Source organism: Mesoplodon mirus (assembly GCF_964341445.2).
Source record: "Mesoplodon mirus genome assembly, chromosome: 5".
In the NCBI taxonomy this organism is placed as follows: Eukaryota; Metazoa; Chordata; class Mammalia; order Artiodactyla; family Ziphiidae; genus Mesoplodon; species Mesoplodon mirus.
The window spans coordinates 143,843,830-143,859,630 of NC_138980.1; the positions used below are offsets into that span (position 1 = coordinate 143,843,830).

Here is a 15,801-nt window from a genome sequence, read left to right on the forward strand (position 1 = left end):
TGGCCCCCAATGAGGGCCAGTCTATGAGCCTGATATGTATCTTGTTTTATAATTTCAGCACGTTCATTTCAGCATATTTAATCCTTAAGATGTAAACCCTCTTGCTTACTATTAAATTTTTTTTAAAAACTATGCAGATGACTACTCATATAGGCTGCAGCGGTTTGACCAATTTTTTTTTTCCTATATCAAGCACATATTTATATCTAGAGGTAAATTGTGCTTTAGTGCTTCTCAAACTTTAACATAATATGAATCATCTGATGATCTTAAACTTCCAATTGGAATTCAGTTCCGTGTGGCACCTGAGATCTGCATTTTGTAACAGCCTCCAGGTGATGCAGCGCAAGGCTTTACACCTAGTCTCTAAGCTGTGAAGGCAGTTTAAGGTTCCTGCAAAAGCATCCTTGTGGCCGCTGCTACTAACGTAAGAGGTTAGATGTATCCTTGCTCTTCTTCTACTGAGTCTTGAATGTGTTCTGAAGCACAGTGAGTGCATAAGATAAATACAGTGAAATACGTTAAGTCGTAAAATTCAAATTCCAAAGTAAACAGCTTTATTTTCAAAATGATTTTAATTGTATTCAGTAATGTGGTATTTAAAGAGGGGTTTACAATTAAATAATACTTTTCTGTTTGATTCTCATACTTTAATAGGAGAAAAGCTCTTAACTAGTTTGTTGATTACTGCTCCAATTTGATCTTTTGCTTCTCAAAAATCAAACGAATTGTGAAACTTCATATACAAACATGCATATTCATTTTTATATTTTTGGTGGAGAGAAAAAAAGACAAAAACCAGTTTATCAAAAAAGCAAATATACTTAACAAAGATTTATACATTATGTGTGAAGGAAACTATCCTAGACAATTTGTCTTTAAAAAAATAATACAATTTAACATAGTTGTGCAATATATACATTTACATTTTGACTTTATCTGCCAAAATAAATCAGGTACAAATGAAACCATTTTTTATATTTACATAATGGCTACATTTTCATTCTTTAAGATTCAAAGAAATAGTTAACATTTTTGTTTCAAACTTTACCCCCATGTATACCTTTTACCTTTAGAGGTCTAGTCTTTCGAATTGATTGAAATGAGTATGCGTTATGAGGGCATAGTCCTAAGAGCTGTGTATATAATTATTTTCTGTGTGCAAATTGTATTAATGATGGACCAGGGGGCTCAGTTTGAGGAATCCTGTTTAATGCTTTCTGCTTAATGATGTCTTAATTTATGGGACTGTCATATTACGTTATAGCTGTATATCACAATACATTATAAAATTATACCTTCTATAATAACTTGTAGTATAATCACTTGTGTGATTATGATAAATTGGTTTTAGTTTTCTTTTCACAGTTAGTAACTTTTACTATTTTATAAAAATAGCACAGCCAGCTACTAATCTGTCCAGTTCTCATTTTGCTGCTAAAATGGACAATGCATAAATTCAAATCTCAATGCATTTTTTTCACAGACTGTTCTACTTTAGTATTTTGTAAGGCTTGTGTGGCAGCCATGCATGAAGCAACTCAATTCTTATCACATTCTATACATATTGTCTATACACCATTTATGAAATGGAAACTTTGAAGATGACATCTTTTAAGCCCCATATTCTACTTACTTTTAAAATAAAAGTATGGCTGAATAGGAATACAGAGCTTTTTTTCTCAAATAATTTTTTAATTTCTTGGATGAATACTCAAGCTTTGCTTAAAAGTGCTTGAGAGATACTCCTCACTAGAGCCTCTGCCTCAAATCTGTGATCTGGTAACAGAAGTTGTATATTTAGGCCACTTGCTTAGTGCAGTGGTTCTCAGTCGGGTGATTTTTGCCTTCCAGGAGGCGTTAGCCAATGTCTGGGGACATTTTTTGATCACCACGATGAGGGGGAGGGGGAGAGGGAGCGTCTAGTATTCGTAGGTAGAGGCCATAGCCAGAGGCCAGGGATGCTCCTGAACATCCCCCAATGCACAGGTCAGGCCCCTGCAAGAAAGAATTACCTGGCTCCAAACGTCAGTAGTGCCCAGACTGAGAAACCCTGCGCCAGTGTGATAAATGGTGCAGAGACAAATGGCTAATTTTTTAGTTTATAGTAATCCAACTCCTTCATGGAAACAGTGCCGTCAAGGCGGCTCATCCAGGGCAAGGCTTGCCAGAGCTCGCAAGCTCACTGTGAGTATGTGACCTCAGATTAGTGTTTATCATCTAAGGAAGGGGAGGCAGAGTAAAATAAAAGGATGACTTCCAATGTTCTCAGTCTATTACATCAAAAAACTCGTAAATATATACAGCAGTTACCCAGTTTGTTAAATAGTCTTTATCAACTTAATGACCAGTTTCCCCTCCACTCTTTTTTTAAAACAATTTTTCTTGGAATGAAACAGTGTTTGAATCCAGCTGTTAAAAGAATTGGGCTCTAGCACATGTAACTAGAGAATACCATGCTGTTTTTGCTGTAAACCCCTGATGTTTTATTTCTAATTGTCTTTTTTTCCCCCTTTGTTTTGTCAGATGCAAAATAAATTCTGTAACTGTGCAGACAGCCCTGCACTGCCGTCACAGGCACACATGGGCAAATACCTGTTTTCCTCCTAATTCTTTTCAGTGTCAGATTCTTGGAGGATTGTCTATTTGTGTTATAAGAAACCCAGATAGTAGGTTTTTAAAGTCAAAAGCGTCGCTGCTGAGCTCCGCCCCAGTCTCCCCATTTTATAACAAGGACACTGAAGTTTACAGAGGCTAAGTGACTTGTCTGAAGCTTTAGGTATGTACTTTCTGACATAACATAGTCCCCACGGCCTTCATCTCTGCCCTTTTTCTCCCAGTCCCTCCTAGAGGATAGGTGGGCTCAGAAGTAGAGAAAAGGAGGTGCAGAAGGAGAAATGGGTGGTGGCCCTCACAGTGGCCCATTTACACCATAAGGACCGGGATGCTTGTAAAATACAGGTCACCAGGCTTCATCCCGATCTGACGACTCAATAAGACTCTCAGGAATTGGGGCGTGAGACTACCTGGTGAGCAAACTCCCAGGTGGAAGTCCTTCTTCTGGAAGTGTAAGTCCTCCAGAAACAGACAAGCACAGTAGGTGCACATGCTGATTGGGTGGTTTCTAATGTCTCCTTGTAACTTCTTGCAAATTCCTGAGATGTTTATACTTTACCTTGTTTACCCTGCCTGAAATCTCAACAATTAGAAGTTCACTTGGGCTTTTCTTGCATATTTATCAATAAATGAAAATAGCTCCCTGAAGTTAAGGGGATTATACAGTAATTCACGCAAGTGTGGAAGTGAAACAGATGACTGCCTTCTCACACCTGGAGAAGAGCAGCTGCCCTGGTAGTGGGAGATTTGGACAAGGAGGGTGGAAAACTCTGGACTCCTGGAGAGGAAGGCAGGCAGCAGCAGGCATCGAGAATATGGGGGCACCAGGAGGTGGGAGAGGTTCATTGTGGAAGGAGGAAGGATTCCAAACAAATTACTCATCTTTCAAAAATTCACAAGGTTCCCCCCCCCCCCCGCCCCCTGCCAGCCAGCCAGCCAGTCAGGGTCAGCCAGTTATGCATCCTAAAGGAGAAAAATTTCCTCCTTCCAGGCGGGGCCTCCAACAGACAAGATTCTACCATAAATGATGTTACAGATTTTAAACAAAAGTTTGTGCTTTGGCCTCTAAATCCTTCAGGCCCCTAACCCTCCCCCAGTGAAATGGAGATTTCCTCTGCAGGAGGCCCCTACCAGTCATCAAGCATGTTTTGATAAGTACATCATCGCAAGAAAGGGACTCTAAGGAAGCAGCTGTGGGCTGACAACAGCAAATTTTACCTAGTGTATAAACAAAATTATCATTGAAAATATCCTCTGTGGCAACTTTGGATGAGCAGCATTAAGTTGAAGACCTGTGTTGGTTTTTTTGCCCATCAGCATCAATATATCCAAGCTAATTATATACCTATACCGAGTACTTCCACTTTTGTTGTTTAAAAACAATCATTTTAAATGATTGGGTTTTTCCCCAAAAAAATATTCTGAGAAAGGTTATATTTTTCTTTAAGAGTTCTCCTGTTTGGAAACATTTCATGTAAACTCTGGACCAGCCAACGTAAAGATCACTTTCCCCCCAACATAAAATAGTCTTTTACCCTTTATACTCCTGCGCTCCCAAATCCCTCACAGTTTCTTTACAAACTGACCTGCAGTTCTAGTTTACCTGTTACGTTACTAAGTTACACTGGGATTTTTAAGAAATCCGTTCATGCGAATAGTAAACCCTGGCTGGGATGCTGCCCCGTCCCACTGCAGTGGGAACTGCTGGGTGATTCAGCTGTTGAGTTCTGTGGTCTCATCAATTTCATCTGGATTTTTGGTCATTTTTTCATACTTTCTTTTGAAGAATCCAAGCTGTAAGATGATGATGTAAAAACATTACCACTTCTGGCTTATTTTGTATGGACCCAGACTCCCCCCTCCGTGCACCTCTGGGAATCGAGGGGATCTGGAGAGGTCAGTGTGCAGAGTGTTGACCTGGCATCAGCCCTTCAGCGAGGAGATTAATACCCAGAGTTGAAATGAATTGCATAAAGTTAAATTTTTCAGGGTCTACTTACTTGCAGGTGAACAAAACATTCAGGGTCTGAATGAAAGAAGGTTGGAGAAAAGGGACCAAGACCAAAGAGATAAAATCCTTACTGATTGTTTTCAAGAACATGAGTGAGAATTTGCAAATAAACTTGCATTTCCTTTTTTCTTATGATAATGAGGAGGTACCATATAAAACTTAGAGTTGCTCTGTGATAAGGAAATTCAAGACAGAGGCCTTCAGGACCCCTGTATTTTTAAATATGAAACATTTCTTACCTTCCATAAAATTGCAACCAGAGCTAATAACAAAAGGATTCCAGCGATTGCACTTCCTACTATAACTCCGGTTGGTACTTCAGCTTTCTCGTGGGGTTTCATTATGGTAACGGGAATCTGTAAGTGTATATACAAAACAATTGCGTTAATTTAGCACTGAAAAAAAGTGAGATGGTCTAGTCAAATCCTCTAATTTTATAAGATGGTCTGGAAAGGGGATGTGACTTCCTCACGATCACATTCCTCAGTTAAATATTGTACAGTACAATCTCGAGACAAAATGCTCCTGTAAATACAGGCAAGGCATGCAAGTCTTCCCATTTCCTTCCTTTAACTGCATCAGTATTTAGTGGATATGTCATCTCTGACAGTCTCAGATGCTTTAATCACTTATGAAATTTGGAACTTTAGTTTCTGGCATCCAGTCTCATCATCAAGTGAAAGCATTTGGAACCCAGTCTTGGGGAGGAGAGTCAAAAAATTAACAACACAAACTCCTTGTGATTAAACAATAACAACAACAACTACTTTGAATCAGGCTCCTAAAATGTTGATTTACTTGATATGGATTGTTAACAAGTAGAAGTAATATCTCAGGGCTCAAGTTGACCTTTTCAGTGATAAATTGCCCTTGAGGTTACACATGATTCTTAACGTCCACTTCCTGGCAGTCTTTGTGGCTTTGTAATAGCATGGCTGCCGTAAGAGTTCTAACAGTAAAACTGTATATTCTTTTTTTTTTTCTTTAATTGGGGAAAGAATCACAACCATTTTCAAAGAGCTAATTTTGGAGCCAAACAAGGGGAGAAAACCTAATTTATTTACTTGATGTAACACTGAATTACAGTGGCAGATAAGCTGCTTTTCACCACAGAATTTATGAGTTGGGCTAAACTTGAGTCTGGCCTTTTGGTAACTATATTTCTTCTCATTTGGATTTTTAAGAGCTAAACTAAGGCTTTATAAATTTAGGAATAAAATAACTAGATTCATGTAGTTCACTGCTTAGTGGCAGTCATATCCCTACTTCTCTCTATTCTAGAACTTGCTAATCCAGGCTCCATGGATCTTTAGGGAACTATGAGTACATGATTTTTGTATTGGCTTTTTAAGTGGGCTTGGAATTCAAATAAATTTAAGAATCACTTGTCTACCTATAGGGATAGGTCAATTATTATTTGGATTCCAAAATATAATTTTAAAATTTATTTAAAAGCTATTTGGATTAAAAAAATATTTTTATAGACACAAGTAATAGTTGGCCTCTATTACTTATCAGTGTTGCTCAGAGAAAACCATGAAAAGAAAAATCTTCCAAAAGGTTCATTGAAATTGTTAATTTGAAATTTTAATTAATGCATTTATTTAATACTGCTTTCTTAAAAAAAACAGATTTCAGCAGAGGTCCAGGTATTGTCTGAACACTACATTTTTCTGAAATGAATGAGGCTTAGTTCATAGCACTTTGAATTTGAAGCCCACGTTTCCTTTGGCTCCGTTTCTGATTTTCCACACCCCAGCCTCTGAAGAGAGGGTGTGGGCCTTCACTGATAGTCCTAAACCAGAAGCAGAGCAGCATCCTCTATGTGGAATCATTTTTGCTGGGAAAGTAGTGGGACAGCAGGGCTGTGAGCTCCACTCTCAGGCATCAAGAGAGGTCCAGAGTTCACAAGGCCATTGGCTTTTTAGCCAAGTCCATAGACTGCAGCAGTGGACTAGTGGACTGGGGCCAGCTGCCAAGCTGGCCTCGGGGCAGAGTCTTGAACTGGCTTCCAGTTCCCAACAAAAGCATTGGGAGGAAGATGCCCAGGGCTCTGCCAGCAGGTTAGCTGAGCATGGAAATCCTGCTATATCTAAATATGGCATATTCTAACCAGAGTTCCAGTGCGAAGGAAAGTTGTCCCGTGCCAGCTCCTGGAACAGTGAGCCTTTGTTTTCTGTGAACATACATTTCTTTGCCAACCCCCTTTTTTTTTAAATCAAGAGAAGCATTTATAGTTTTCTAGACTGAAGATCGAATGAATGGATGTTTCACACAGTGTCAGTGTCTAGTTTTAAGGAGTACTGCTAAAAAAAAGAAAAAGCCCTCTAATGCCTTATTTATTAAGCATACTTAAGCACTTCTCTTTCAAAAATACTCTAAAATACTATGTATGATTCAAAGGAGCATGACTTAGATTTCATGGCTGAGGATGTAAACTGCTTTGTGTAAGCATGAGCAGAAAGGAGGAGCCATGGTGCTGGTTGATGCCTGGAGGAGGGAGGAGGGAGCCACAGCAAGATGGGGCCCCTTCCCCCTTGTGCCTCCTGTCAGATCATCACTTCTGATCTAGCTTTGCCAGCGTGGGCACGAGGGGGAGGGCAAGTACACCAGGGGGCTCTTTTGAGTAGCAAACACCCTTATCAAAGCTCAGCATGATAAACATTAGCCTTTCAGAGTTTCAGTAAGATACTTCTGTATACATGTAGATGCGAAAGTGACTATTGTAAATGGTCAGAAATGGAATGCCTGTCAGAGACTCCAGCGCCCACAGGGAGGGATGCGACGCACTCACCGTGACGGTGTTTTCTTCGATCACGTATATCTGGGGGTTATAGGTGTCGATTTCTGCCGCTGCTGTCAGCTGTACTGTCTGAAAAGTCGACTGGAACATAAGAAGAATAAAGACTATATTTTATCCTAGCAGAAGTTAATGTATAAAACTCGGCATGTTCCCTATTTATGTTCTTGTGGAAAGTGACGAGCAAATGCCAACTCTGAAGACTCAAGCATCTGTGTGTGCTTAAATCGCCGATATGCTGGGACCCCATGTGGGAACTTAAACCATGCGGGTGACTGGGTCCTGCCATAGCAAATTAAACAAAGTCTCTTCTTTTCTGATATGGATTCCTTTTATTTCCTTTTCTTCTCTGATTGCTGTGGCTAAAACTTCCAAAACTGTGTTGAATAATAGTGGTGAGAGTGGGCAACCTTGTCTTGTTCCTGATCTTAGTGGAAATGGTTTCAGTTTTTCACCATTGAGGACGATGTTGGCTGTGGGTTTCTCATATATGGCCTTATTCTGTTGAGGAAAGTTCCCTCTGTGCCTACTTTCTGCAGGGTTTTTATCATAAATGGGTGTTGAATTTTGTCGAAAGCTTTCTGGCCTAACCCTAAATGTAAGGCCAGAAACTATCAAACTCTTAGAGGAAAACATAGGCAGAACACTCTATGACATAAATCACAGCAAGATCCTTTTGGACCCACCTCCTAGAGAAATGGAAATAAAAACAAAAATAAACAAATGAGACCTAATGTAACTTCAAAGCTTTTGCACAGCAAAGGAAACCATAAACAAGATGAAAAGACAACCCTCAGAATGGGAGAAAATATTTGCAAATGAAGCAACTGACAAAGGATTAATCTCCAAAATTTACAAGCAGCTCATGCAGCTCAATAACAAAAAAACAAACAACCCAATCCAAAAATGGGCAGAAGACCTAAATAGACATTTCTCCACAGAAGATATACAGACTGCCAACAAACACATGAAAGGATGCTCAACATCTTTACTCATTAGAGAAATGCAAATCAAAACTACAATGAGATATCATCTCACACCAGTCAGAATGGCCATCATCAAAAAATCTAGAAACAATAAATGCTGGAGAGGGTGTGGAAAAAAAGGAACACTCTTGCACCGCTGGTGGGAATGTGAATTGGTACAGCCACTATGGAGAACGGTATGGAGGTTCCTTAAAAAACTACAAATAGAACTACCATATGACCCAGCAATCCCACTACTGGGCATATACCCTGAGAAAACCATAATTCAAAAAGAGTCATGTACCAAAATGTTCATAGCAGCTCTATTTACAATAGCCCGGAGATGGAAACAACCTAAGTGTCCATCATCGGATGAATGGATAAAGAAGATGTGGCACTTATATACAATGCAATATTATTCAGCCATAAAAAGAAATGAAATTGAGCTATTTGTAATGAGGTGGATGGACCTAGAGTCTGTCATACAGAGTGAAGTAAGTCAGAAAGAGAAAGACAAATACTGTATGCTGACACATATATATGGAATTTAAGAAGAAAAAAAGTCATGAAGAACCTAGGGGTAAGACGGGAATAAAGACACAGACCTACTAGAGAATGGACTCGAGGATATGGGGAGGAGGAAGGGTAAGTGGTGACAAAGTGAGAGAGTGGCATGGACATATATACACTACCAAACGTAAAATAGATAGCTAGTGGGAAGCAGCTGCATAGCACAGGGAGATCAGCTAGGTGCTTTGTGACCACCTAGAGGGGTGGGATAGGGAGGGTGGGAGGGAGGGAGATGCAAGAGGGAAGAGATATGGGAACATACGTATATGTATAACTGATTCACTTTGTTATAAAGCAGAAACTAACACACCATTGTAAAGCAATTATACTCCAATAAAGATGTGAGAAGAAAAAAAAAAAAACGAAGTCTCGGCGGGTGGGGTCTAGATACCAGCCGGTTAAAGGCTCTCTCTCGGTAACTAACTTGTAAACAGGGGTGAAAAACAAGGGTTTAGAAATGAAGTTTTTAATTGCGAAAGATCATAGTTTAGGTTTCTAAAAAAAACGAAGTTTGTGACATGAGAGAAAATTGAAAACTTGGTGTTTTTAAATATTTACCTGAATAAATCACAAAACAGAATGTGAAATCAGATTCAAAAGGAAGAGAGTTTCTCTTTTGGGTACACATGTGTAAAATAAAACTGTTTAAAGACCATGCATGTCAGTGGCAGACATCCTAAACCTTGTGTCAGTGCTATATAACATGAGTAATAATTTCAGATTTCCTAATCTAAGCATTTTTATAAAAAATACTGGATTTGGGGCAGGCATATAGGAAGGACATACATTTTATGCTGATGTTATTAGTAACCTCCAAAAATGAAATAATTTTACATGCATTCCTGAATCTAGTTACAGAAAAATCTATTTTTCAGTGGATACATAACTGATGTGTATATTGTTTTCTCTATAATCAAGTATCGGGACTGACGCTTATTTCGAGATGGAATACAATGCCCAGATTTGAGAACTGCCTTCACATGATCTGGCTACTAGGATTTAGTTTTTGTGGTTACTAGGGCACATGATTCAATATACTCCATGAGGTAATTTGCTAAACTATATCTGGGAGCCAGAAAGAGAGAATGCATATCCAAAAAGTGAGCAATTTATTTCCTTTCCACTGGCTCAGTCTCTGATTAGCCTTAATTTTCTCAAGATGGAAGATTGCAGAAGTTAACCCTGATCACTGGTCTCTCAAACATACATTATTTGGGGAACATTAGGAGTATTGATGATGGTTTAAATTTTAAAAGGAGTAACAGTTAAGTGAATGTTCTTATTTAATAGTCCCTGCAGACTAGATATGAAAGAACTTCCTTACAGCACTGATATATCTGCCCTCCTAAGTCTGGCCCTTTGCACGGGTATGCAGTATCCTGCAGGGTTAACAAGTAGCGGTAGGCGTACCACGCACACCCAGGAGAGTGAAGTCACACACCTGCTAGCATTCAACAAGCCTTTTCCTTACAAAGGGCAAGCAACAATGCCACTGATTTGGAAGCCTGAGCAATCACTTTGTGATGAAATTACTTGAAATGTTAATTTGACTTGCACTGCCTCAGAAAAAGGGCAAAAGATAGTATATTCATGGGCTCTAATACAGGAAGTAGGATTCATATTTCAAACTGGATCTCCTAGATGGTCTGAGAACATCCACTGTTGAAATGGTTCAAAACAAGGTGGGGATAAACATTTGACCTTTCATGAAGGAGGAAGATGTGTAGGACTTGATATGCAATAACTCTTATGGGTGTTTTTCAGCTTAACTATCATAACCATGTTGAAAAAGCATAAATAATACACTTCTTCAGAATTTTGCTTCCAGAAATGAAACTGCTGCTTCTGAAAACCTTGGGGAAGGTACTATAAAAAGTCTTACAGTTAAACTGATGTAGCTTTAAACAAACTCAAGAAAAACCAGATGCTTTTTACAGAGCCGGGGTGATTGCCTTTTGATTTGCAACAGTCAATTTTCCTTCCCAGCTGGCAAAGGTTACTATGAAAACATTTGTTCCTCAAATCCAAGGAGCCAAGATCCAATGGGTAAAAAACTGAGCGCCAAACTGCAGCAGCTGGGATGATGGTATAACTGCCTGCTTTGCGTCTTACAGGATTTAGAGGCATCCTGAAGGCTTGAAAGCAAATGCAACTAACAAGAAAACCAAATAAAGGCAAACAAGGAGAAAACCCAAGTCCTCACTCCTCCACTTCTCTAGTTTTTCACCTGCCTTTCACAATTCCTCTATTATGTCTTTATCGAAGAATATTGCTTATATTTTGGTTCCGAGGCCAAGTTCGGAGGGAGCCAAGTTCTCTGATGTGACATAAAACTCCATAGCAGGGAGGAGTTTGTTGGGAGAGATCATGAAGTGGTTAGAAAATAGGGAATAGGGTATGGTTGGTAAGCACCTTGAAGACTGATTTATTTTTTTAAAAATTCACTGAGAGCCACAAGGCCCCCTGGAGGTTTCAAACTAATTTCTATTTTGCTGCCTCAATCAGAGCCAGTGTTAGTAAAATGAACGGCTCGCCGCTTACGTAGTCAGATTTAAGGAGGCCTGTCCATCCTTACACTTCCCGTGCCAGACTGAAATTCTGGCTACCGAAATCTCTGCTGAAAGCAGGTATCACTACTGCCAAGTCACACCTGCCAATTGGAAAAAAACTCTGACATTGTTTTGGCACATTCCTCAAACTTGTTGTGAGACTGAAATGACAAAAAAAATTGTAAGCACACTGGGGCTTTCACCAGAGAAGGGATTAAAAACAGGAGAGCAGGGTGGTTACACCTGGCTTTAATATAGGAAGATGGATTCTTAGGTTAGATTCATCTACCAGGTAGTTTAAGATCAATCACCAGTCACCTGGGAGCACAGGGAATTGAGGCACTTTGATTTGGGTGTGTGGTGGAGGAGACCAGAAGTCAGAAAAGTCAAGAGCAGTGGGAGGAAGGCAGAGCAGGTGGCCCATTGCACCCCAGGCAGCCGAGGGGATCCTGACACCATTTCCAGAGATTCTGCTCTAGTAGGCTGGCATGGAGTCTAAGAAGCAGATGCTTTACAAGCAGCCCAGGTGATTCTGAGGCACAGCCAGGTTGGGCAAGCTTTGGAAAGGGATGGAAGCATACTACCTTCCAAGGTAAGATTGCTCTGGGTCATTGGGCACGGCTGACATTAGTCAGAATGCTGATTTTGTCAGAGGGTGCGACCTTATTGACAGTGAAGGCTTATGTTTCATTGCTATCAATGAGCCGAATAAACAGAGCCGGTACTTACTACTGCGAAAGTCCCGTTCCAGATTCTGGTAGACACATTAAGGAAGTATTCTCCTTTCACCTGAAGGTCTTTCAGCCAGCAGGTGACGTTACTACATGAAGCGGTTCTGCAGTTCTTTCAGGTTGGAGTCAAGGGTAAAAGAAGAGAGAGTTAGTACGGGCTTTAAAAAATAAACACCAAAATTTTACAAAGACAGATAAAACCCAGGACTGGGAAGGATCTAAGGAAATGAGCAATCTCATGAACTGTTAGTAGTAGTTACAACCCTTCTTCTGGAGAGTTTAGCACTTTGCCTCAAAATGTAAAAAGTGCGTGTCCTTTGCCCCTGCCGCTTCCCATCTGTGTGGAAGGCCTCAGGAGATAATCGTAAGTGTGTGCAGAAGAGTACAGCAGGCCTGTTTACTGAAGTTTCTGTTTCTCAGAGTTAAAGAGAAACAACAACCCCCACAAGTCTGTTAATCAACTATACTCCAGTGTAAAATAAAAATTTAAAAAAAATCCAAAGACTAAACAATCCGTGTTTATGAACAGTGTACTAGTTAAGTAAATTATTGAATATACATACACAAAATGTAGTACAATTTAGTCAGTAACCTCATGATACAGATGCATTCCTTGAATTTTAAAAAAGTAAAAGAATCAGTGGTTGCCAAGAGTTAGGGGGGAAGGAGGGATGAATAGGTGGAGCGCAGAGGAGTTTCTGGACTATTCTGCACACACCGCAATTGTGGATCCATGTCATTATAAGTTCGCCCAAACAGATAGAACATACATCAAGGGTAACAATGTAAACCATGGACTTTGGGTAATTATGATGTGTCGGTGTAGGTTCATCGATTGAAACAAACGTACCACTCTGCGGGGTGGGGGGAGGCGGGTTCATAGTGTAGGAGGCTGGGGGTAAGTGGGGCAAGAGGTATATGGGAAATTTCTGTATTTAAACTCAATTTTGCTGTGAACCTAAAATTGCTCTAAAAATAAAGCCTATTAAAAGATCTGTGACATATCAGCCAATGAAAAAAGGTAGCTTGGTCCATTTATGTAACAGTGTACATGTGCTTATATGTAGGTTAATGATTAGAGGTAAGGAAGACTGTTCATTAACTGTTAAGTGGTCAGCTGTTAGATTTCTGGAGGACTTTAGTTTCTTCTTTGTTTTTCATCTTATGTTTCCTCTATATTGTTCACAGAAGTTGCCTTTTTTACAAAATCAAAACATTTTCACAAAAATAAGGAAAATGCTGAGAGGTATAATTCATCTCATACCCTGAGATGAGTTTCTCCTGAGCATTTTTACATACCTCTGTTCAGATTTAGACCACATTTACAGTGTAATTACACTATAGTTATTTAAATAAACTGTTCATTCTCCTGTTTTCCCATCCTTCATGAAATAAAATAATTGCAATAAAAGAAAAACAGGAGAATTTCAGTGTTGTTCATAGGGGAGAGCTGAGGTTGGTTTAGGTTTTACTATTCACTAAATGTTTGCTTATTTGAATACTTCATATTTGCCAAGTGCCATGCTAGATGCTAGACAAGTGTCTTTCCCAAAAAAGTGGCATAACTCTCGAGCAGGAGACGAGAAAATATTGAAAACAGAGAAGGGTGGTCAGAGAGTCAAATTTAACAGCTCAATAAAAGATGTCAGTGATTATGTGGAGGAGGTGAGGGGGGCTTCACCTCCCACACATGCCCAGCTCCCGCTCAGCTCTTTGCAACATTTCCAGTGTGCACGACACAAAACCAGTTTGACATGGAGTCCTTTTAGTATCATGAAATTTGGAACATGTATTTTATAATAATGGCATAACTAATAATTCAATAACCTAGATTTCAGCATGTATTTTCTTGATTCACACAGATCATCAAAGGCAAAATAGGAAAGTTCTACCACCTGAGGTGGCAGGAAAAAAGTGCCTCAATTTCCAGATAAAACAAACAATGAATCACTAAAGGAAGTTTTCACCCCATTAACCTGTCCTCACCAATTCTTTTACATGACGGAAATTTTCACTCTTGAAAGATACAGAAGAAGATGTTTGTCCTATTTTCAGTGGATTTATTTCAGCTTTGCAACTGATGTCACCAGCCTACAAAGAAGGACATCAAATCAGTCTTAGGAAGCAAGATGGTTTATGATGTTATTTCCGACTTGTTAGGAAATCCTATTGTCACATGTTGGGGCAGGGGAGGGGCTCCCAGGATTCTCTTCACTGTGCTGACCTGGCCACACTTCTGTTCATCACTGATGTAAACCCTGAAGTATTCAGATCCTCCTGACGTGACTCGATGGCATGGCGCTGGTTCTTGCAGCCCACATGTGATGACACAAATTTGTAATAACAATTGTCTGGGAGTGATTTATTTAATTCAGGGTTTTTTCCTGTGGAACAGTTTAGGTTTTTGCTTTCCTGTAGTCACCTATAAACAGCGCAGAAGTAACACTGCTGTAGCATTAGCTAAGTGCTAGACTATGGCTGAGCTACTGTCAGGGGTTGGCTACAGCATCCCTGTAGCCGGAGGGCTTTTAGAGAAATACCCAGAGAGCTTTTAAAGAAAAACACTGGTGCTAGAGCCTTAGCCCTGGAGATTCTGATTTAATTGCCTGGGGTAGGTGTGGGCATCACACGTATTTAAAAGGTGCCAGGTGATTAAATGAGCAACCAGGGTTGACAACTACCAGTTGAAAGTCCAGGCTGGCAGCTTGAAGACCAGCTACTGACTGCAGCTGTGTAGACCAACTACTCTCCCACTATGGGTTCAACCTCTCACTTCCCAGCCAACTAACTTCTCTATAAACAGGGCTCTGACAAAGTCAGATCTTCAGCTGGTCAGAAGGAGGTTTTAATAATTTCTGCCATCTGTACATCCCTACACTCAGACATCTCTTATAACAATATCCTGCTTCTAATATGAAATTAACTGCTAGTTACCTGGCATCCAGGGTGCATAGGGGTTATCTTTTCAGTTTCTTGTCTGTATGATGCAGACATGATCACCTACACTTCATGGAACATTTCCACATGGAAGGTACTCGTATTTATAGGCAATTTGGCTGCACTTACCTGGTCCGTGTGCACCCCAGTCAGGTACATCAGCGGGTTCTTGCCTCTGGTGTATTGAGGGATATGGATGATTACAGATGCCATGCTGACTGGAACACTTCCTGTTGTTACCTATGTAGTAAGAAAACATTCTGATTGCCGCTACATCATACACATGTTGGAAGGAACGTGATCAACAACCTCAGTGTTGATGAAGGGCAACTTTTAAGTGGTAAGAGTGAGTCCATATGAAAGTGAGTCATTACTTTATGGTCACTCTTTGACTCACTGTGTTTTACCTCTTGGAAGAATCTCAACATCTACAATTTTAACTGGTAAATAATTTGTGACTTAGGAGATGATTAAAAACACCTACCATCTGTGGGTTTGGTCTGCTAGGGCATGAAGTCCCACTCTGCCCCTAACTAGCAGTGTGGCTTGGGCAAGGTACTTCACCTCCTTATGCTTCAGTTTTCTCATTTTTAAAATAAAGATAATTGGCCTATCAGTAGGT

General features: G+C 39.9%; 2 protein-coding genes across 2 annotated transcripts in view; one reads left to right on the plus strand and one right to left on the minus strand.

Annotated features, from left to right (window-relative positions):
- The window catches only part of MOCS2 (molybdenum cofactor synthesis 2), a 33,719-nt gene extending 25,974 nt beyond the window's left edge, over positions 1-7,745 (plus strand). Inside the window, exon 7 of the mRNA XM_082621639.1 lies at positions 7,336-7,745. The gene's annotated coding sequence lies outside the window, so the exon portion shown is untranslated. The remainder of the gene's footprint in view (positions 1-7,335) is intronic.
- ITGA2 (integrin subunit alpha 2) overlaps positions 4,296-15,801 on the minus strand; it is a 109,117-nt gene continuing 97,611 nt past the window's right edge. The window contains exons 25-30 of the mRNA XM_082621640.1: positions 15,309-15,419; positions 14,229-14,333; positions 12,241-12,354; positions 7,422-7,511; positions 4,867-4,983; positions 4,296-4,410 (exon numbers count right to left, since the gene is read on the minus strand). Of these exons, the coding sequence (XP_082477766.1) occupies positions 4,330-4,410; positions 4,867-4,983; positions 7,422-7,511; positions 12,241-12,354; positions 14,229-14,333; positions 15,309-15,419 (618 nt within the window). The 3' untranslated portion in view covers positions 4,296-4,329. The remainder of the gene's footprint in view (positions 4,411-4,866; positions 4,984-7,421; positions 7,512-12,240; positions 12,355-14,228; positions 14,334-15,308; positions 15,420-15,801) is intronic.